The 22544-nt window shown below is 44.5% G+C and overlaps 1 protein-coding gene across 1 annotated transcript in view; it reads left to right on the top strand.

Moving 5' to 3' along the window:
* The window catches only part of myo15a (myosin XVA), a 60516-nt gene that overhangs the window by 17231 nt on the left and 20741 nt on the right, over positions 1 to 22544 (top strand). Inside the window, exons 20-37 of the mRNA XM_031893517.1 lie at positions 594 to 769; positions 2076 to 2160; positions 3316 to 3369; positions 3945 to 4026; positions 4696 to 4826; positions 6305 to 6400; positions 7358 to 7593; positions 8063 to 8241; positions 8383 to 8455; positions 9795 to 9986; positions 10331 to 10434; positions 10619 to 10710; positions 12154 to 12274; positions 19943 to 20004; positions 20152 to 20331; positions 20495 to 20567; positions 21213 to 21360; positions 22379 to 22511. Coding sequence (XP_031749377.1) covers positions 594 to 769; positions 2076 to 2160; positions 3316 to 3369; positions 3945 to 4026; positions 4696 to 4826; positions 6305 to 6400; positions 7358 to 7593; positions 8063 to 8241; positions 8383 to 8455; positions 9795 to 9986; positions 10331 to 10434; positions 10619 to 10710; positions 12154 to 12274; positions 19943 to 20004; positions 20152 to 20331; positions 20495 to 20567; positions 21213 to 21360; positions 22379 to 22511 — 2217 coding nt within the window. The remainder of the gene's footprint in view (positions 1 to 593; positions 770 to 2075; positions 2161 to 3315; positions 3370 to 3944; positions 4027 to 4695; positions 4827 to 6304; positions 6401 to 7357; positions 7594 to 8062; positions 8242 to 8382; positions 8456 to 9794; positions 9987 to 10330; positions 10435 to 10618; positions 10711 to 12153; positions 12275 to 19942; positions 20005 to 20151; positions 20332 to 20494; positions 20568 to 21212; positions 21361 to 22378; positions 22512 to 22544) is intronic.

Raw genomic sequence — 22544 nt, 5'->3', positions numbered from 1 at the left:
CATACCTTCTAGTTACACAATTTTTTGAAATGCACAACAAACATGCTAAGTTTCTAGGAACAATAAATATTTTCTAAAAGTGGAATAAATGGGGGACCAAATTTTTGCTATTTTTGGCAAAACACCACCAAATGTAGCTATATATTTTCAACATATGAAGTACAAAAAATCAGATAGTATCTTTTTTAATGTCCCTCTTACCCAGTGATCCCCAAACAGTGGCTCGCGAGCAACATATTGCTCACCAACCCATTTGATGTTGCTCCCAGTGGCCTCAAAGTAGGGGCCTCCTGTAGGCTGCCAGTCTAAAGTGAGTTACCAAATAACCAATCACAGCCCTTAGTGGTCAACCCTTAGGATCATTTTTCATGCTTGCGTTGCTCCCCAACTTTTTTACATTTAAAAGTTGCTCACAGGTAAAAAAAAAAAGTTTGGGGACCTCTGCTCTTACCCCTGGTGGTTCTTCATATTCAAAATATGGTGGAGTTCCAGGGCAGGATGCATAGAGGGACAGATCATATGAATCCTACTAAAGATCTTACCAAACCCAGCTCCACAGAGTAACTCTGCTCTCTCTCTTGTCTCCTATGGAGCTCTTCATGAAGGAGAACGTGTACCAGCAGCTGGAGAGCAAACGGGATCTGCTCATGAACAAAGCGGCTGTGACCCTACAACGCTACAGTCGCGGTTACCTGACACGAAGGCGCTACTACATCCTCAGATACAGGATCATCCAGCTACAGGCTGTTGCCCGGGGATATTTGGCAAGGTAATGCGGGTGTGTTCTTGTAACCCTAAATAAATACAATATCAATACAATATTACAATATTGATTGATTTAGTTAAGTTTCCAGTATGGCACAAAACACATTAGGCTATGTATTTGTTACAACTCATGCAATTAACCATATAGTTCACATTTACATGCCTGGATTAGAGGTGCCTCTTTAATGCATTCTTGCAAGGGTCGCTACCTTTTTTAACTATTATACCAGCCCTCGGGTAGGAGGAGCAGGCAGGGGCATCACATGGGACAGGGCAGAGTGGGTGGGGAAATGGTTGGACTGGTAGGAGAAATGGACAAAGAATAAGGGGGCCTTAGAAAGGAGAGGATTTGTAGGTTATTACAAATTTTCAAGCAATTAAATTCTGGTCCAAACTCAAACTGGTGATTTACCAGCTGGGCCAATCAAAAACCCATCCAATTCTTTTAAGGGTTATTTGACTGCTCCACTAGCTGAAGGATCAGGGTGGTGCACCTAGGCCTTTCATATTTTACATTTGTTTATCTCAATACATTTCTATAAAGGCTAAGCTAGAACCATGTGATTATAAATTAGTAGATAATCCCAAGCAGAAATGATTTCTTTTTATCACTGCTATCTTTCATTAAAGCTGCCTTTCTCTTAGGGAACCCAAAATCTGGGTGTCAGGTTGGTTATCTAATTGTGAAATGGGTTGGCAAATTGATGACCAAACCAACCCAAAAGGGCTATTGCAGCAGGTCACTGGGCAGATTTGAGCACAGGCAAGACCAATGTCATTGAAGGGTCTGGGTCACCAGTGGGGAATGATTAGACCCACCACCCATCTGTGAGCCATAATATGTGTAATGTGTTAACCTGAACCAACACAACCCATAAGTCTTGGACTGGCCTGCACTCCACTATTAACCCCAGTAATTGTTTTAGACTCACCTGTGCACCTTAATTAAACTGTTATTGTCTTTTTTAGAAGAAAATGTCACATTATTAAAGGAGATCATATAAACCTATCAGATATGGCCTGGGGACCCAATTTAGGCTCCCAACCCATCAGTTAAGAAGCATGGTGATTAAGCAGGGACATTGCTTTCCTTGTTTCTAAGAAAACCGAACACTGGGTAATCCTGCTGGGCAAATAGACAGAAGAAATGCTAGGGTCCATCATGCCCTGTTGTGCGCTTCTGTTCCCTACTTTGGCCAATAAATCTGCAGCCCATCGATACAGAGGCTCAAGGCGTAAATGAAAGGCACAGGCCATATTATCCACTAAGATACATCCATCCTCTCCATCTTTGTGTCTGATCTTTTCAGGAAGAAATTTTACAACTGGAGAAAGATCATGATGAGGTTTAGGGCAGTGGTGAACATTTATGTGAATCGGAGGAAGTACCTAAGGGTAAGTATCCCACAGGGCAAGCAATGGAATCCATATCATGAAATAGAGAATATTGGGCAAGCAATGGAATCCATATCATTGACTGAAAAATAGAGAATATTGAATGCTCACTAGAGCAATGACTGCAATTGTACTGCCACTACACTAGAAGAGCTACACTTGTGATTAAAAACTTCAGCCTGCGGTGGCCCTGGAAGAATACCGGCAGAGGTGATCCTTGCCAAGGGCAGCAGTGGTGGTTTTAGTCACTTGAAATGCACCATAGAGCAATGATCCCCAACCATTGGCTTGTGAGCTCCCCAACCCCTTGAATGTTGCTCCCAGTGGCCTTAAAGCAGGTGCTCATTTTTGCATTTCTGATTTGGAGGCATAAAGACCATGTGTAGCCTCCTGTATTCTGCCAGTACACGCTGGCTACCAAACAACCAATCATGGCCTTTATTGGGCACCCTCCTTTATTCATGCTTGTGTTGCACCACAACTTTTTCTATATTTAAATGTTACTTGTGGTTATAAAAGGTTAGGGACCCCCCCAACATAGGGAAAATGCCCCCCTTGTACCTTCCGCTTGAACATTTTACTGCAAATAAATACATATTAATTAACAAAAGCACAGATCAGCATTATGCAGCTTAGGCAATCTCTGAAGCCTTTTCAGCCAACATGAGGCACCTTTAAATAAACATTATATTGCTGTGGCCGAAGCCGAGCCACACCTAATTGTGCTGTGAATATGACAGGCACATCTTGCTTAGGGATTACTAGGTACCATGAAGTCTGTGCGCTTTGCTCCGGAGGTGAGCTTTGCCCCAGAGGTGAGCTTTGCCCCTTCTCCACAGGTATGTAGTATGGGTCTAATGGGCATATGTTGAACCACATATCTGATAACAAATTGCACTGGGGGGCTTGGGATTTGGTGGGTGCTGAGTTTGTTGGATAAGGTTAAACAATGTAACTGTGCATTTAGTACTTGACTAGTTTTAGAATTTTCAACATATAGTAGGGATGTGCTGAATTCTTCATTTTTAGATTCAGATAAATACTGAATCCTTCACAAAAAGATGGTCAAATACCAAACCAAAACTGAAAGGTGCGGCCTAAGGTGGGACAGTTGATAGACCACTGACTCGTGTTTTTTTCCTCCCTTATTCACAGATGAAGGCAGAAGCTCGCAGGATAGCAGAAGAAGAACGCAAGAAGGCTGAGCAGGTTAGTACTTTTAGGGGCCTAGCATGGCAACACAGAGACATGTTAAGAACATTTCATCTTCTTCTTTCTTCACAGTTATATGTGTGCCTTGGAGTTGCCCTACTGCCTACCTTAGCTGAAGTAACCCTGCAAATTCTTCATAGGAGAACTGGTATAGAGCAATAGGAGAACACCATCCAAGACCTGACTACCATAAGCTGTCTCAGGGAAGCCCCATGCACACAAGTCTTGAATCTCTAGCTGTGTTTCCACTTCCACAAAGCTTAATAGGACCAATATTGGTCATTTTTGCTGTATAGGGACAGAACTGGTGCCAGATTATAGGAAGGTCATGTTCAGAAAACTGCTATGCTTCTAATGGTCTCTTGATAAGCTTTGGAGGTTTTCTGGAGGCATAAGGGTGACTGCTGTACAAGTCAGCAGGGTGCTTTTAGGCACCCACGTTCCCAATGTGCCCTACGTGCTATAACTCTTGTGGTTGCCCTGCAAGCCAATTAGGTGACTTAGGGAGCTTTGGTGCTGTCTTTTTGGGCCATTAACTTTAAGGTGAAAAATTGTTCTCCCTTCCTCATTAGGAGCTCACTAAGAGAGAAGTGGTGAATGTGACCCACCTGGAACTCCCAGCAGAACTGGCAGGGCTACTGCGCTCAACAGCAGGTAAACAGTCTGTGCTTCTATAATACAAGCGGGTGTAAGGTTGTTTAATGGAATCTGCTCCGTGGAAGAAGTACTTCTGGTGCGAGGCAAGGTTTGAAATCCTGATGCTATATAGAAGCTAATGAGCCAACTGACAAAATACCTGCATGCCATATGCGCCTATAAACACTTTTTGCGAATATAACAACTAGATTCATTAGCATCTATATAGCATCAGTATTTCTCCCCATAACAGGTTCAGTACTTATTAGTGTATATATCAGAGTGCTTACAGTCTTCTGTGTGTCAGTGGCACTGCACATGCTCAGTGTGCTCTGGGCTACTGTTGGGACACTAGGCTCATAGGAAATCATCAAACAGAAAAAAGGTTCCATCTGTCATAGAAATTCATGATACAGGGCTGAATGCACTGAATTCTATTCTGCCATGAAATGTAAATGTTAATAAATAACCAATTAGCCTTGTATTGTATTTTTTATATTGCATATATACTGTATATTTGGGACAGCAGCCCAGAGCATGCATGTGAATCAGCAGAAAAGAAGATGGGCAGCTACTGTGGAGGCACAGATCTTTACTGTTAAAAGATGTTTTCTCTGAGGCCAAATGTGTTACTAATAAGTTTAATTATCTCTTTGCGTTCCCTTGGTCTGACCTTCCTCGCTCCAGCTACAAAAAACCTCACACTGGATTTTGTCCTGCCTATTCAATGCCCCCAGGTGGAAGCCGACAGCCAACTAACACTGCCCCTGGACATCAACAACTACCTTATGTTCAAATATGTGCGGGTTTTCTTCAAGGTAAGGGAAGGGAGGCGAATTTAAATGCATGTTTTACTGCCCCATTGATATGGTTGGTCCAGATCTATCACATGATATCACAGCTCTAAAATTAAGTGTGCAATAACTGTACCACCAAGAAATATTTATACAGAGAGTAATGTATCCCCCTTTGTAACATATATCAGAATCCACCAAGGTTTTTCATTACCATATATCAGTGCTGTCCAACTGGCGGCCCGCGGGCCGCATGCGGCCCGCTACCCCCCTCTGTGTGGCCCCCCACCTGTCTGGCTGCTTTGATGGCTTACCTTTGTGTAAGATTTAAATAGTATCAGTACTGGGATTAACTGGCCCCCTGCATGGTTCTCACCTCAGATTCAGACTGTAATCCCCCTGTATTGTTTAAACATGTAATCCCCTCTGTTTTTCACACCTTTTAGTTTCTGCATTGTTCACCCCCTGCAGTGTTCACACCTCAGGCTCAGGCTGTAATCACCCCCATTGTTCCCCTGTTCACACCTCAGACATTGTATGTAGTGTCTGGACTATGCTGCCTGTGTATATGCACACACAGACAGCATAGGGTAGGCAAAGTATGGCACATAGTCAGTATAGGGCAGGGAGGGTATGGAACACACAGGCAGCATAGGGCAGGGAGGGCATGGAACACACAGGCAGCATAGGGTAGGCATATTATGGCACACACAGGCAGCATAGTGCAGGCAGAGTATGGCACACACAGACAGCATAAGGGAGGCAGAGTGCTGCCTGTGTATGCCATACTCTGCCTGCCCTATGCTGCCTGTGAGAGGTGAACCTGGCAGGGGTTTGTTCTGGGAGTTTGTTAGTAGTTGGAAACAGCCATTAAATGGTCCCTAAGGTGTGTCATTATGTTGCTGGGGGCTGCTGTGCTATCCACAGGGGAGGAGGGGGCGGCATATGGATTTAAGGGTGTGTTTTAATATGCCATAATATAATTCTTTCATATATGAATAACTGTTGATATCCCCGCAGTGAGGACCAAGCATTTGGGTTTTTGCTGCACTACCACCATTGTGATAAAATGGGTGTTGTTTGAAGTGGGTGTGGCTCAAAAAAGGGGAGTGGCCAAAACTGGCTTCCATTAGTGGCCCTCCACCATGTATGCTAGAGAAATTCTGGCCCTCGGCACCGCAGAAGTTGGACAGCACTGCCATATATAATACCAAGTCACGTGTTGTTGGAATCGATCCTAATCCTTAAGTTTCCCATGATGCACCTCTCTATTTTGGCTTCCAAGAGATTCTCTTGACTCTAACCTATAGAGTCACCTTCAGCAATGCTGACTTCCCCTTGGCGGGAAGCCATGGGATTGGTGGTGCAAACTGTGCTATGCACCTTGCACCATATAATAAGTCCAGCCAAAGGCACAAAGCTCAGCTCTGTTGGGCTCAAGGTAGGTGGTAAGTGCAGGGCTCCCCAGCATTCACAATTCATCCTTGCCTTTCATATTACAGGAGCCATTATTTGGAATGCTAACTGTGCCACTTGGGTCCTCACTGCTTCCTGTGGAGGATGATCTGCGACAGCATGCTATCTCTTCCTTTAAACTGGTATGGGGTCTTGAATGTTTTCCATTCAGTCATATACTCTTTATTTATGCTACCAAAAACACAAATACTGCAGGAGAAGTAGTATTACAGTCTAATCCTCAGGATCAGGAATCTCTGACCTAATTCATCAATGCCTTTTCCCAGCTCAAATCAGTGCCATAATTCTTTTTTGTTTGTGCATGTACTGTTACAAGTTTTATGATGAAGACACAGAGCTACTTAGTAGTAACTACTTTTTCATGGCTACTAAACTCCAAAAAATTCCCTGCCATAGACAATACTGATCATTGCTTCTGCTAAAACACACGTAGAGACAGTTATCAGTAAATGATCAGCATTCTTTATTTTAGTAGCCGTGACAAGTAGTTGCTACTAGTAGCTCTGTGTGTCTTTACCCTTAGGGCTCTGGCGAAAATGTAAATCGCGGGTGGGATGGCAGACGCGGCGGCACGATTTCACTGAAATCACGCAAGTTTCCTCTCGAGGCAACTGGTGCGTATACCATCCCACCGCGATTTACATTTTTGCCGGTGGGATGGCAATCCGAGGAGATTAGTCGCCCACGAACAGGGAGTTTTGTTGCAGGCGACTAATCTCCCCGTGTGCCAGAGCCCTTAAGGGCTGCAATGCCATCCCACCGGCTAGAATGTAAATTGCCGCTGAGATGACATACGCGGCACTGCGATTTGCCAAAGTCGCTGAAGTTTCCTCTCAAGGCAACTTCAGCGACTTCAGCAAATCGCAGCACTGCATATGCCATCCCACCAGCGATTTACATTCTAGCCGGTGGGATGGCGTTGCGGGAAGATTAGTCACCCACAACAACAGAGATTTGTCACAGCGCGGCTAATCTCCCTACTTGGTAAAATAAGTATGTGCTAATGATAGCTTTCATTCATGATTTGATCGTTCATTCATAATAGGTTTCATTGTTAATTTTACTTTTTTACATTCCAGATATTGAGGTTTATGGGTGATCCCTATCTCGGCGGAACCCAGGAGATGTTGTTCGGGAATTACATTGTCCAGAAAGGCCTCTCCAATACTGGACTGAGAGATGAGATTCTAGCCCAGATAGGCAATCAAGTGTGGAGAAACACCAATCCAAACAATGAAGAGCGCGGTTGGTACCTGCTGGCCTGCTGTCTAAGCACCTTTGCTCCATCACCCAACCTGGACAAGTATCTTCTCAAGTGAGCACACAGACTTCCCTTCAAATTAATGAGTGTAATATTATATGCCAGTTATCTCCATCCAGTGGCTTGCAAGCAATATGCTGCTCACCAACCTCTTGGGTGTTGCTCCCAGTGGCCTCAAAGAAGGTGCTTATTTTTGAAGTTGTGACTTGGGGGCAAGTTTTCATTGCATAACAGCCAAGATTACTGCCAATCAGAGCCTTCTGTAGACTGCCAGTCCAAATAGCCAATCATAGCTATTATTTGGAACCCAAGGAACTGTTTTCATACTTATGTTGCTCCCCAACAATGTTTCCATTTAAACTGTGGCTCATGTGTATAAAAGGTTGGAGAGCCCTGTGATGGCTAAAGATGCCCCTAACATCACACACAATGCTTTTAACCTGGTTTAGCTTATATTACATGTGTATGGTCTGAAAAAATACAAGTCGCAAGTGTCCAAATACTTTCACTCTCGGTGTTTCAGATATGTTTCAGATTATGCCTACAATGGATATAAACCAGTCTGCCAGCATAAACTCATTCAGGCAATACAGAAGTCCCAGCAAGGTTCTGAAACAGCCAGGAATTTCCCTCCAAGCCTGTTGGAGTGGACAGCCAGCAGGGAGAGAGCAAATATGGCGATTGACATCCACTGCTTTGATGGTGGGTATGGGGTGAGAATGGTACAAGACTTGCAAATTATGCTCAATCATATGACGATATTATCATATATGATATAGTATACCTTTAACTAAATACACACAATACGTTCTCCAATACTGATCACCTCTTGTACTGTTTAAGGTGCGAAAATCTCTTGTCCTATTCATTCTTGGACTGACGGAGAGGAGATAGCAGGCGACGTACTGAGGCACAGGTAGGTAAGGACTGGGCGTACCCTGGTCATGTTTGCTTTGGGACACATGTAATGTTTGATATTTGGGTGAAGTAAAAAAAAATCGAAGAACTAAGAATAGACTTGAAATCATTTGCAGAAATTGACAGCAGCTACACGCCCAGAAACAACCATTTGTCTTGTTTTTATAGTACAGCTTAATGGTATTGGTCAGATTAGGGTCACTCAAGGTTGTTCCCTCTGATTATGAGACAGGACTGAATCTGCCCATACACGTGAAGATCCGCTCTCTTGGTGAGGTCGCCAAGCGAGCGGATCTTCACCCGATATCCCAACCTACGGGTGGGCAATGGGGCAGTCGGTTCGGGGACTGCATCAACGAGCCAATGCGGTCCCTGATCCGACTAAATCTTTAAACCTGCCCGATCGATATCTAGCCAATTTGAGGCCAGATATTGGTTAGGTATGCCCCTCATTCCTGCCCCTACACGGGCCGATAAGCTGCCGAAGCTACAATCGGCCTGTGTATGGCCACCTTTAGTCTGAAGCAGATTAGAGGAACTTAAGTTGGGAGTCCAGTTGGCTGAAAATACAAAAGATAAAATTTTTCATTTCCACCAACCAGAAATGCAAAATGAAATCTAGTTTGTTAAGGTCTGTAGGGACATAATAAACTCAGGGGCTGCTGAGCATTCCATACAAAGAGGGGATTCCCTGGAGTCCTAACTGATAATATATTTTGGCCCATAGAGATATTTTGCTCTGGGCAACAGTTATGATCATTTTGAGATGAACATACCCAATATGCCCTTAAAGGAAAAAGAAAGGTAAAGTCACTTGGGGGTGCCAAAATGTTAGGCACCCCCAAGTGACTTTAACCGCCTACCTTTTACCCCGGGCTGGTGCCGCTGTCAGGAGAAAACAGCATCAGCCCGGGGTAGCTGCCGGCGCTTCCTCCTTCCGGCTTCGCTGCGCGCGCATGCGCAGTAGAGTGAAAAGCCGAACTTATAACATTTAAGTCGGCTTTTTCGCTCTACTGTGCATGCCCGGCCACCGGCAGTTTAGGAAGTGGAAGGCGGAAGGAGGAAGCGCTGCGCTCCAGGTGCCCCGGGCTGGTGCTATTTTCTCCTAACAGGGGCACCAGCCCGGGGTACAAGGTAAGCGGTTAAAGTCATTTGGGGGTGCTTAACATTTTGGCACCCCCAAGTGACTTTGCCTTTCCTTCCCCTTTAAAGCCTGCAGTTTTGCAGCCTTGGGGCAGCTGAACCAGTGGGCATTGGGATGAAGTGATCACATGCCTGATGCTGTATCCAGCTTCCTGTGTCTGACCTATGGTTCTGAATAACACATCTCTCCTTAGGGGTGTGATTGAAGGCTTCAGGGGTTGGTCAGTATCACTCAAAGAAGGAGGACAATGGACAGAGCTCGCTGGCCAAGACTATGTCCTGGATTTAATCTGTAATATGGAGCTGCCTAGAGAATTCCCCAAGCAGAAGTCTTATTTCATCACGGCATCAGAGGCGACCCAGGAGAACAGCAGCCAGCCCATTGCGTAGGTATCTAACTATCCAGCCCGTCTCCACTCACCTCAACCTCACATTTGGTTACATAGCATTCAAATATCAACTTGTAAGCAGCCAATCAGAACAGGCTATACCGTAATCTACCTGTTTCATTGGTGCCACACCTCTTTCAATGACTGATATCTGCTTCAAAATAGATATTTTTGAGGCAGACCAACAGATTTATCACATTAGGGGTACTTACAATGGGAATGTGTGCCATAGGTGAGCCATGCTGGCCATGGGCAAGCAGTTAAGCATGTGCTTATGGCAATGAAAGAGACAAAACCAACATACAACTACAAATAGAATGCTAACTTTGCTTTCTCCTTAGAGTATTTGAGAACAGAGGAGAAGCTGGGGATGCTGTCCCACCACCACCTACGACAAAGGCTCCCTCTTTACCACATCATGATTCTGAAGGCTATCATAACAATGGTGAGTGTCTGCTATAGAAGGTGGGTGCATACCTGCATGAGTGCAAAGGTGGCCATACACTGGCCGATCCTATATGGCATCCAGCTAGCCAATCAGCTTGGAAATGTCTATTGGGCATATCAGATTTAGGGTTAGAAATCTATTTTTGCACCAAAAAGTGAGAAAAAACATCCTCCCCCAGCAGATTCGGACTCTGTCAGTGAACCTCAGTCCCAGAAGGGAATGGATCATTACCTTGACAGTCTGTTTGATCCTGTTTTATCCTATGGCAATGGGGTAAGTGAACTGCTTGTTCCTGTTTCTGTATATAGATTTTGTTGCCTTTTGTCAGTAGCCAGACTGCTGCTAATCACTCAAAGGGAAAAGAAATTCCCACAGCAACCAGTTTAAATATCTTTGTCTAGTGCAGTTAGGAAAGTTACTTAGGAAGTAAGAAAGAAAATATCTGATTCATTGCTATATGTTACTCTACTTAGAACACACTGTGCAAGATTAATACACTGTTACATGACTTTCACCCAATCCTTTTAAACCAGCCCCAGGGACTGGGGCTGTGGGATAGCAGGTATAGTATGGAGAGATGGTGCCTATAGTAGCAGTGGGGGGATAATAGCCTCTGGGAAGGGACTGTGGCTGTGGGATAGCAGGTATAGTAGGGAGAGATGGTGCCTATAGTAGCAGTGGGGGGATAATAGCCTCTGGGAAGGGACTGGGGCTGTGGGATAGCAGGTATAGTAGGGAGAGATGGTGCCTATAGTAGCAGTGGGGGGATAATAGCCTCTGGGAAGGGACTGGGGCTGTGGGATAGCAGGTATAGTAGAGAGAGATGGTGCCTATAGTAGCAGTGGGGGGATAATAGCCTCTGGGAAGGGACTGTGGCTGTGGGATAGCAGGTATAGTAGGGAGAGATGGTGCCTATAGTAGCAGTAGGGGGGTAATAGCCTCTGGGAAGGGACTGGGGCTGTGGGATAGCAGGTATGGTAGGGAGAGATGGTGCCTATAGTAGCAGTGGGGGGATAATATCCTCTGGGAAGGGACTGGGGCTGTGGGATAGCAGGTATAGTAGGGAGAGATGGTGCCTATAGTAGCAGTGGGGGGATAATAGCCTCTGGGAAGGGACTGTGGCCCCAGTCCCTTCCCAGAGGCTATTATCCCCCCACTGCTACTATAGGCACCATCTCTCCCTACTATACCTGCTATCCCACAGCCCCAGTCCCTTCCCAGAGGCTATTATCCCCCCACTGCTACTATAGGCACCATCTCTCCCTACTATACCTGCTATCCCACAGCCCCAGTCCCTTCCCAGAGGCTATTACCCCCACTGATACTACAGGCACCAATCCAGCCTTACTGTTCCTGCTATACCACAGCCACAGTCTTCCCCCAACCTACCCAAAAGTAAGCACCGAATGAACGGTTCTGGCCTACAGATATCATTTTATGATATCATTGATGCCATTGAAATGTGACTGTAAATATTATGATTGCCAAGGACACCTTATGAAATGTATTGCTGCCTAAACAGTTGACTGAGCCTGATGTATGAAGCAGCTTAGCTTACACCGGCTGCTTTTCAAGATTCACTTTGCTGCATTGTGTTCTTGGCCCACTGTCACTTGATCCTGGCCTCTGGGCACAGCGGCCTCTCTCAGGTATCACGTTCAGCTTAAACATGCAAAGCTCCCACGTCCCAGTCACTGACTCCCTTCACCTCTGCAGGATCTGGAGAAGTTAACGGCTATGTCCCAAAAGATGAAGGGCGGTGGAGGGGTGGGAGGAAGAGATGGCAGAGAGGTCCCCAGAGACTCCAACTTTTCTGGTGACGAGGCACACAGGGCAGGTAAGTACAAAGCAGGGATTATATATCCTCTCTGAAGGGTTTATTTCATTTGTACCCTGGGGACATTAATAAACCATAGTTTAGTAATGATTCCAGTCTCTACCTGAACTGTGATCAGAATATACATTTTAGCATTTTTAAGGTATTAGAATTTGCTGTTTGATACAAGTATTTGGTTTGCTCATTTGTAGTTGCAAACATTTGGAAAAAGATTCTAGGGATACTTTGGTGTGGTATGTCTTAAATTAGACTCTAAGGGTCGTGGCAAAAGGGGAGATTAGTCAGGGGCGACTAATCTCCCTGTCAGGCACGGACCTTAGAGTCTAATTTAAGACATACCACACCAAAGTATCCCTAGAATCCCCCCGAAATGCCATCCCACTGGCTAGAATGTAAACCGCCCTGATGGAATACACAGCACTGAAATCGCCAAAGTTTCCTTGCAAGTCAACTTCGGTGATTTCTGCAAATTGCCACGCCGTGTATGCCATCCCACCGGCGATTTACATTCTAGCCGGTGGGATGGCATTTCGGGGAGATTAGTCACCCGCGACAAGGGAGATTAGTCGCCTGCGACAAATCTGTCACGGCCCTAAGGGTGAAGACACACGGAGCTACTAGTAGCAGCTACTTGTCGTGACTACTAAAACAGACAATGCTGATCATTTACTGATGACTGTCACTACATGTGTTTTAGCAGAGGCAATTCTCAGTATTGTCTATGGCAGGGGATTTTCTTGAGGTTAGTGGCCGTGAAAAAGTAGCTGCTACTAGAAGCTCAGTGTGTCTTCACCCTTGTGCTGTCAGGTATGCATCCTGCTATAGAGACCCAAAAGTCCCTATTTAGGTGTGACAATTATGAAATGGCTTACTAGAAAGTGGTCTGGGATTTAAACAGATTAAGGGCATTTCCAGACATACAGCACAGGTTGGAGAAGCTAAAACTGATGATGCATGGCCTAAAACTGATTAAAATCTTCGGTGTCATTCCACAGATGATATGGCGAGTGGGCATACCTATTTTATGCAACCACTGCCTTCTAATGATAGGAATACTGACTAACTTCACTTAGGGTTGCCACATTTTTCTGTCAATAATACCAGCCTTTGGGTTTGGGGCAGGTCATAATGTCATTTTGGGGTGGGCTTATGATGTGAGGGGCTGAACTGGGCAGGGAAATTGGTGGGCTGGGTGGGGGGAAAGTGGATGGGGCCAGGAAAAGGGTGGGGAAATGGGCAGGATAATAGGCGGAGCATAGGGTGGCCTGTGGCTATAAAGAGTGATCGGCAGCAGAGAGGGTCAGGGAAGGAAGGGATTTATAGGGCATTGTGGTAAATTTGTAATACTGGTCCTGGCCCTAGCTGGTGATTTACCGGCTAGGAGGCAACCCTAACTTTACTGAACCTGTTCAAGGAGAACTAAAGATTTTTTTTTTTTTAACAATTCTTTTATTGAGTTTGAATGTACATATTTTGCAGTATTTTACAATCCAATGACATTTGTTTATTGTACAATAGGTAAATAAAACCAAATTAACAATTTAACATTAAAAACATTGCAGTGTCTTCTTTGCTAGTGCATATATTTTATAGCCGTTGGTCCTTCCTTTTCACCCGTCTGTGTACCATCCTGGGCATGATTAGGGTACTAGCTTCACCCTTTTGTGTGAGGTGCGGGGGGGCTGTCTAGGGAGGGTTTGGGGGTGGGGCCTTCCCTGGCCTACAGATCTTAAGAGGGTTCTGCATCCAACCATGCTGCCCATATTTTGTCAAATTTTTGAGGGCACCCCCGTCTTATGTATGTCAACTTGTATAAGGGTATGGCTTTATTAATCATGGATTCCCATGCTGCAACTCTGGGGCCCTCTGGTGATTTCCAGTATAGAGCCACTGTTTTTTTGGCATACATGCATAATATAAGAAGTAGTGTTCTTTCGGCCCTATTAGGCGATAGATCTTCTACCTGATTCAACAGTATTGTTATTGGGTCCAACCGGAGTATTAGATTTGTTCTATCCCTTATGGTTTTTGCTACTTTCCCCCAGAATCGTTGTGCCCGTGGACAGCTCCATACCATATGTATGAAATCAGCTGGGGAGTGATGGCATCTGGGGCATTCTTGCCCTATATTTGGGTGCATTTTGTGCAGTCTTTGGGGTGTGAGGTAGGTACGATGGAGGTATTTCAGTTGCGTTAGTCTGTCTCTACTACTAATGATCCCTTCTAATGTTGATTCTAAGATATCCTCCCATATGTCTGGAGTGAGTTGGGGGATGTCCTGTTGCCACTTTTCTCTTAGTTTAATGAGATTTGTATTGCTTACCCCCATCAACTGGGTATAGAATACTGAGAGAGGTTTGTTGAGATTCTCTGTGTGAGTTAAATTCTCAATGTTTCTTGGGGTTGTGTCTATTGCTTGGCCTCTAAATTGGGTTCCTATAGCATGGCGTAACTGTAAGTACCTAAATAGCATTGTATTTGGAAGGGAGAAGGTTTGCTTTAGTTCTTGAAAGGTAAGTAGTGTACCTTGTGGCATTATATCTGATAGGTATTTTATGTTGTGGCATAACCATATTTTGGGGTCAGGTATTGTTTGTAGCTGTTCCAGGTTTGGGTTGTGCCATAGGGGAGTGTACTGTGAGCAATGCGGTTGTGGTTTGGGGAAGATTTTGAGTGCTTTCTTCCACACGCTAACTGTGGTTCTCATTGGTTGGGTTGCTCGTTTGGAGTTAATTATCCCCCTATATAGCAGGTTTTGGAGTTCCTCCTGGGACCCTATAATTTGTATTTCGAGCAAGGTGGCTGCATTGGTCAGGGACGGTGAGGTCCATCTCCATGCCGTCACTAGCTGAGAGGCTAGATAGTACTTATATGGGTTTGGGGCTGCTAGTCCCCCGCTAGTGGTTGGGAGCTGTAGAGTGTGTAGAGACATTCGGGGTTGTTCTCCGTTCCAGAAAAGAGATATCATTAGGCTTTCTAATTTGCGGAAAATTGATTGGGGAATTATTATGGGGGACTGCCTGTAGATATACGTTAGTTTGGGGATTGCTATCATTTTAAATAGGTTTATTCTTCCCGTTAATGTAAGTGGTAGGCGCCTCCATGTTTCTGTTTTGTTCTCTAGAGTCCTCATAATCGGGTTAATATTTAGATCTATATATTTCTTTAGATCTCCGTGGATCCACACCCCTAAGTATTTGAATGAGGTTACCCAGTTTAATTGGTTTGTTTGGTTGGGTGGGTTGGGGGGGGTGTCTATTGGGAGGATGACTGATTTAGACCAGTTTATTTTGAGTCCGGAGAAGATAGTGTGGTTATTTATGATATCTAGGGCCGATGTCAGAGCTTGATGTGGGTTGGCCAGGTACAGGAGGGTGTCATCTGCATACATGGACACTAGTTCAGTTGTATTACCTAGTTTAAGTCCCTCTACTTCTTGTGACAGTTTAAGACGGCATGCCAGTGGTTCCATTGCAAGGGCAAAAAGTAGGGGTGATAAGGGGCATCCTTGTCTGGTGCCTCTGCTTATTGAGAAGAGGTTAGATAGTGTGTTATTAGTGCGGATTTTGGCTGTTGGGGAGGTGTATAGGGCTTGGATCCATGTTATGAATGTAGGGGGTATTCCCATTGATTGGAGTGTGGCCCATAGATAGTCCCATTCCACAGAATCGAAGGCCTTTTCATTGTCCAGGGAAACGATTACCCTGTTTCCTACATTGTCATGCTTAATAGATAGGTTTGTGTATAGTCTACGGATGTTAGTATCTGTTGACCTTCCAGGCATGAATCCGGTTTGGTCTGGGGATATTAGACCTGTGATATGTTTAGTCAGTCTGGTGGCTAATATTTTTGCTAAGATTTTGGCATCAGCATTTATTAACGATATAGGCCTATAAGAGGAGCATAACAGGGGGTCTTTCCCAGGTTTAAGTATGAGAACTATCAGTGTTTCTTTCATTGATTGTGGTAGCGGATTCCCTTTTGGTACTCTATTATATAGTTGAGCTAGTATTGGCGCTAGTTTTTTGGCGTGTTGTTTATACCATTCTCCTGGCATGCCATCTAACCCTGGTGTTTTCCCTGAGGGTAGGGCCGCGATAGCTAGTTCTATTTCTGCTGGTGTAATGTCCTGTGCCATTTGTTGTCTGGCTATTGGTGTGATTACGGGGAGGTGAAGAGAGTCTAAATAGTGGCGGAGGTTTTCTGGGGTTACCTGGAGTTTGGTTGTATATAGTTCTGAGTAAAAGTTTGTGAATACCTGATTTATTTCATCGGGGGAGGAGGTGATTTCCCCATTTGATATTTTCGTTGCTGGTATAGAGGTGCTAGCGGTGTCTTCCCTGGATATTATCGCTAAAAGTTTCCCTGTCTTATCGCCGTGTTCAAATATATTTGCCTTTTGGAATAATATGTGTTTTTTGGTTGATTCTATCTGAGCTATGTTGAGAGCCTCTTGGCAGCGTTGCCATTCTCTTTTGTTGGTGTCAGTGGGGTTGGAAACAAATTCTGTCTCTGTTTCCCTTACCCTTTGGGACTTGTGAGAGATGTCTGCTGCTATGTTGCGATTGTGGGCCTTTATATTACTTATGAATTCCCCTCTTATGTACGCTTTAAGCGCATCCCAAGTGATATCCAGGGGGGTATCCTCCAAGTTGGTTGCTAGATAGGTGTCTATGCTATTTTGGATATTCTCTGCCATATCTTTGTGATTGGCCCAATATGGACTCAGTCTCCAAATTCTATCTGCTGGTTTTGGTGAGGTGGTCAGGGTTACCATTACCGGGGAGTGGTCTGATATACCTCTAGTCAGTATCTCTACCTTCTGTACCATTTTATTGGTTTCTGCACATCCCAATGCCAGGTCAATTCTAGAGAGAGAATTGTAACCTGCTGAGTAGCATGTGAATTGTTTTTCCCCTGGGTTTCGACTTCTCCATAGGTCTATCAAACCATATGTAGAGACCCACCTGACAAAGGCCTGGTTGGTGTGTTTTGGTTCTGTTAGTTTGTCTAAGTTTGCATTCGTTAGGGCGTTGAAATCACCCATTAGTAGAATGGGTGCTGGGGGGAGGGTCATGACTTTCCTCATTATTGCATATAATGTCTCGTCTTGGAAGGGGGGTGGAATATAAATGTTTACGATAGTAATTACTTTCCCGTTTATTATTCCATGTATTATAACATATTTTCCTTCCCCATCCGAGATTACTTTTTTGCCTGTAAACTGGCAGGATTTGTTGATGAGGATTGAGACCCCTCTGGAGTAATTTGAGTATAGGGAGTGGTACATGGAGCCTATCCATGTCTTTTTGAGGGCTAAGGTTTTGTTGCCTGTCAGGTGGGTCTCTTGAAGCATGATTATTTGTGGTTTAACTTTTTTTAGGAAATCAAAAACCAGCCTCCTCTTTATAGCATTCCCCATACCTCTTACATTCCACGATATTACCTTGGTTGTAGCCATAGTGTGGCGTTACCTATATATAGACTATGGGTGTACATAAATGGTGACTGATTATAGAGCTTATTGCTTAACTGGAGTTCCGACACTGCTTTGTAACAAATAAAACAAGTAAAACAATAACAATATATTCCCTTCCCATCCCTCCCTACCCACTCCATTTCAAAACTTATAACCTTGAGTGAGTTTACTTCCCGAACAGTATAACTTGAAGATGTTAGGGGGTTGAATTGGCCAAAGTTCTGTAGGTGAACTTTTGTGAGTCTGTACCTTGAGCTCCGCACTTAGGGTTTGGTATTTGGGTTGCGCTTAAGTTGCTGCAGTGGTGTTTCGGTAGCACTGTTGACACCGAGTGCGTGGTGTATAGTGAGATGTTTGTCAGTATTATAGTTAGTAAGGCATATAGGGGTGTCTTTGATGTGATCGTGTCTATGGGTTTGTTACCTGTCCGTCGGTTTGGACTTTGACTTATATTCCTTTGTAGTGTTTCCCAGTTAGTCCCAGATGTTAGTCTCGGTTTGGAGAGTTGCGTGGACGTGTTTCTAGCCAGGCAAGGGTCTCCTCCGGTGTGTTGAAGAAATGGGTTTTCCCTTTATCTGTTATCCTTAGGCGGGCTGGAAAAATCATTGCATATGGGATTCTTCTTTGCCGGAGCTGCTGTTTGGCTTCTGTGAATTTTGCTCTTGTTTTCCTTACTTCAGCTGAGAAGTCTGGGTAGATGGAGACTTTTTGGTTTTCAAAGATAATGTCCCCCGCTTTTCTCGCTTCAGTGAGCGCTGCGTCTCTGTCGCGGTAGTTAAGTAGTCGTGCAATCAGTGGTCTTGCTGGGGCACCTGGTGGAGGTGGTCTGCCAGGAATTCTATGTGCCCGTTCAACTGTAAATGCTGTAGAGAAGGCCGCTTGCCCGAAGGTGTTGGTTAGCCATTGTTCTACAAATTTTTCGGGTGCTGTTCCTTCTGCTCTTTCTGGGATGCCCAGTATACGGATATTGTTCCGTCTCAGGCGGTTTTCTAGGTCATCGGCCTTTGCTTCTAGAGCTTGTATTTGTTTCTCTGTGTTTGTGATGCGCTCAGGTAGAGGGTTTGTGGTGTCCTCTAGTTCTCCTATTCTGCGCTCAGTTTCTGTTGTCCTCTCCCTGATTTTCTGTACATCATGTTTTAGTATCGTGAATTCAGTTTTAAGTTCATCAATTCTGGTGATTAGTACTGTGTGATTGCCTGTTATGGCATTGAGCACTTCTGTCAGTGTAGGCTCTGGGGGGTGCGCTGTCTGGATTAGTGCTGTGGGCCCGTTTGTCATAGGTAGGGCTTCTGTGGTGTCTGAGTTCGGTGCTAGCATGTTAGCTATTAGTGCCCTGCCATTTGGGGAGCGTTGGGGCAGTGGGGTTCGCGCAAATTGCTCTAACCTGCGGGTAGCCATCTCTCCTTTGCTTGTCCCGGGTTGAGCAGCGTTACGCGCTTCATTGCTGCCGGCGCCATCTTGTGACATCGTGGCTGCGGCTGAGCGGGTCTGTGTCCTCTTTGTGGCGGCTTTATTCCGGCCCATCCGGGCGATTCTCTTTGCCAGGTGCGTTGGGGAGCTTACCCCAGTGTCAGCGGTCCCTTTGTTTTAGATTTTGCCCCTTGTATAAGGCAGGATTTAAGTCTCCCCCGGCGGAGCTCAGGTTTGTGCGTCTTACTCTGTCCACATGTAGGCCACGCCCCCAGGAGAACTAAAGATTAATTAAGGATTAGGTTAGAAATCCTACACATTATAATTTGGACTCAGTAGCCCAAGGTGATCAACAGGGAAGATTTGTGTCTCTAGCAATGTAGATCAATATGATCTAAGCTACTGTCAGTTGCCTAAGCATAGAGGTCACTTGCAATATACTGTATTTATACAATATAAAAGTCACAATACAAGGCTAATTAGTAATAAATTCAGACTGACCTTAGATGGCAGCTCAGAAACCAAGGCATTTACATCAGAATTCAATAATCAGTCTTGTAGCATCAGCTTCTACAACCAACAAACCTAATTTTCTGCTGCATTCCAGTTGACCAGAGCAGACTGAGCATGTGCAGTGCCACTGACATGCAAAAGACAAAGTTACAAGAATTATAGTAATTTAACTGATGTATCTTATAGATGGTTGTAGTTAGACTGAAAACTGCCAGACATGAGAATGTTGTACTGTTGTTCCTTATGGTATATGCTTCCTTCCCTAGATTTGGACCAAAGTATGTATGCCCAGCAGCAAGCCTACATTAACCAACAAGCCATGCTGTTGGTAAGCCGCAACATAAGACTTATTACAGTTTGTGAATATATACAAATTAACTTGCATACTGTAAAGTTGATTTCTTAAAGAGAAAACTATGTAATGGCCATAATTTGTTTTCATCAATTCCCATCATCAATACATCTTCCACTTCAGGCCCAGCAGATGACTATGCAGGCCATGGCTCTTCAGCAACAGATGGTGAACAATTCTCCTGCTGAAATTTCAATGACCAACAGCCCCGGACCCAGCATTGCAGCCCAGCCTATGCCTTCAAACTCTCAACGAGTAACCCCAACAGTAGCGCCCATGCCCAGGACTGGGGTTCCTTTCCAGGTATAAGGTCCTTTTTGCCCATCTTATTTCTTTTGTAATGTAAAAAAAACAGCATCTGTCCTCTAGGCACAGTGCTTATAGAGTCAGTTGTAACACCCCTAGTAGTCATAAAATGCTTCATGTATTTTTTTTATCTGCCTCATACCATATCTGTTGTTCACAGAGAAGGGTTGTCAATGGGACTCCAAGTAGGATACAGATATCTTCTGCCAGAGAGAGTTCCCAACGTAGACCAGGTAGGATTTAATGTACTCATCATCTTCTCATAATGCATCTAAACTGCAGCTTTAACTGTTCCCCTGTGCATCAGTTTACAAAAGAAGTCTATAATTCTATAAGTGATCTAAGGAAGGGCTGTTCAACTTCAGTCCCAGGGATGGATGTGGTCCTCCAAGGGATTTTATGGCTCTTAGTCACTTCAAGGGCTCCACAGACTACTTTGTATTCATCACAAGATGCCTGTCCAACTGGAGGCTGAATGTGGCCCTCCAAAGCATTTTTATGGCCTACAGTCTGCTCAGGAGCTCAACGGAGATTTTTGTATTGTATCACTATAAAATGATCTGGCCTTCCAATATAGGTTATGCCATATAATCTGCCCCCTGTGTGAAAAGGGTAAGTATAGGGCTGATCTAAAGAAAGCAAAAAACCCATTGAAACAATCACATACCTTGGCTTATCATTCTCAAACCTGCCACCTATTGTTTTGGGGAGGTTTTGGCCTTTGTACCTTAACTGCAGTGTTAGCACTAAGGTCTCACCTATAATCAACATTGATTTCATGGGATCCAAGGTTGAGGCTGTAAAATATTGTGAGACATACTGTATAAAGATAATTGCTGGGTCATAATTATATCTCTTTCATTTGATTGTATGAGCAGGTCCATCCAACCCCCACCACCCAGAAGACCTTGTACAACACACTGCAATGAATTCCGAGCACTTTCCAGAGCCGAGCCACAACATTAAGGACATAATAAATCGTTATAAGCAGCCTGGTGCCATCAGGCAACCAGCACCTGTTATAAGGTGAGTACAGGACACAGTCAATCAACTCTAGGGGACATATTTATTACAATGTGTAAGCCAACATCACTGGTGATGTTGTCCATAGCAACCAATCAACAATTAGAATTTAACGGTCACCCACAAGTAAAGGTCCCCATAAACGGGCCGATTGTAGCTGCCGATATCGGTCCCTTGGACCGATTCGGCAGCTTATCGGCCCGTGTAGGGGCAGAAACGACGGCCATACCCAACCGATATCTGGCCTAAAATTGGCCAGATATCGATCAGGCAGGTTAAAAGATTCAGTCGGATCGGGGACCGCATTGGCTCGTTGATGCAGTCCCCGAACCGACTGCCCCATTGCTCCCAATATAATTCGAACATTTGGCCCCAGGGCCAAACGATCAAACTAGCCTACGCATTCCCCGATATCACCCACCCGTAGGTGGGGATATCGGGCGAAGATCCGCTCACTTGGCGATCTCGCCAAGTGAGCGAATCTTCACATGTATGGGGACCTTAAGAGAACAAAAACAAGATCTGATTGGTTGCTATGAGGAACATCACCTGTGATGGTGGCTTACACACTATAATAAATATGCCCCTAGGTGTTTCAGAACAGGTTGTATAACTCGATGCCTGTAAGATGGATGCAGCTCTACACGGCACATCTGTGGCTTCCAGTCTGCCCATGGGATCAATAAACCTCTCTTTATGATATTTTCATATCATTTGTACTTTAAACATGGGTTTGGGGCCCCATCACAGTATTTACAAGCATAATGGTGGCAATATGAGAGATGTATAATGTTCTTGAGATGGGGCAGATGTGAAATATGGACAACCAATATAGAACTATTCAGACACAACTTTCCTTTTCAAACACCATCATTCAGATGATGAAATGAATAACCTTCCTTTTTGTTATCTCAGTCCATATAGTGGGATGACTTCATATTAGCCATGGTGCTGAGTTTTCAGGAACATTGTGCATTTAATCCATTCACAGATGACTGATAACAGTTTTACCTTCTCACAGAAAGCAACCAGCAAAACTTTTTGGGAGGAAAATAGATCCACATGAAGAGGCATTAAGTATCCTGAAGGGACAGATGCCAACCCATCCACTCACTGGACCAACACCAGTATCCAATATGTCTTATGTGCCCAAGGTAACCTCTTCAGACTAGCCAGGGAAATTGGAA

Source organism: Xenopus tropicalis, chromosome 9 (genome assembly GCF_000004195.4).
Source record: "Xenopus tropicalis strain Nigerian chromosome 9, UCB_Xtro_10.0, whole genome shotgun sequence".
NCBI lineage: Eukaryota > Metazoa > Chordata > Amphibia > Anura > Pipidae > Xenopus > Xenopus tropicalis.
This window is presented reverse-complemented; position numbering and strand designations above follow the sequence as displayed.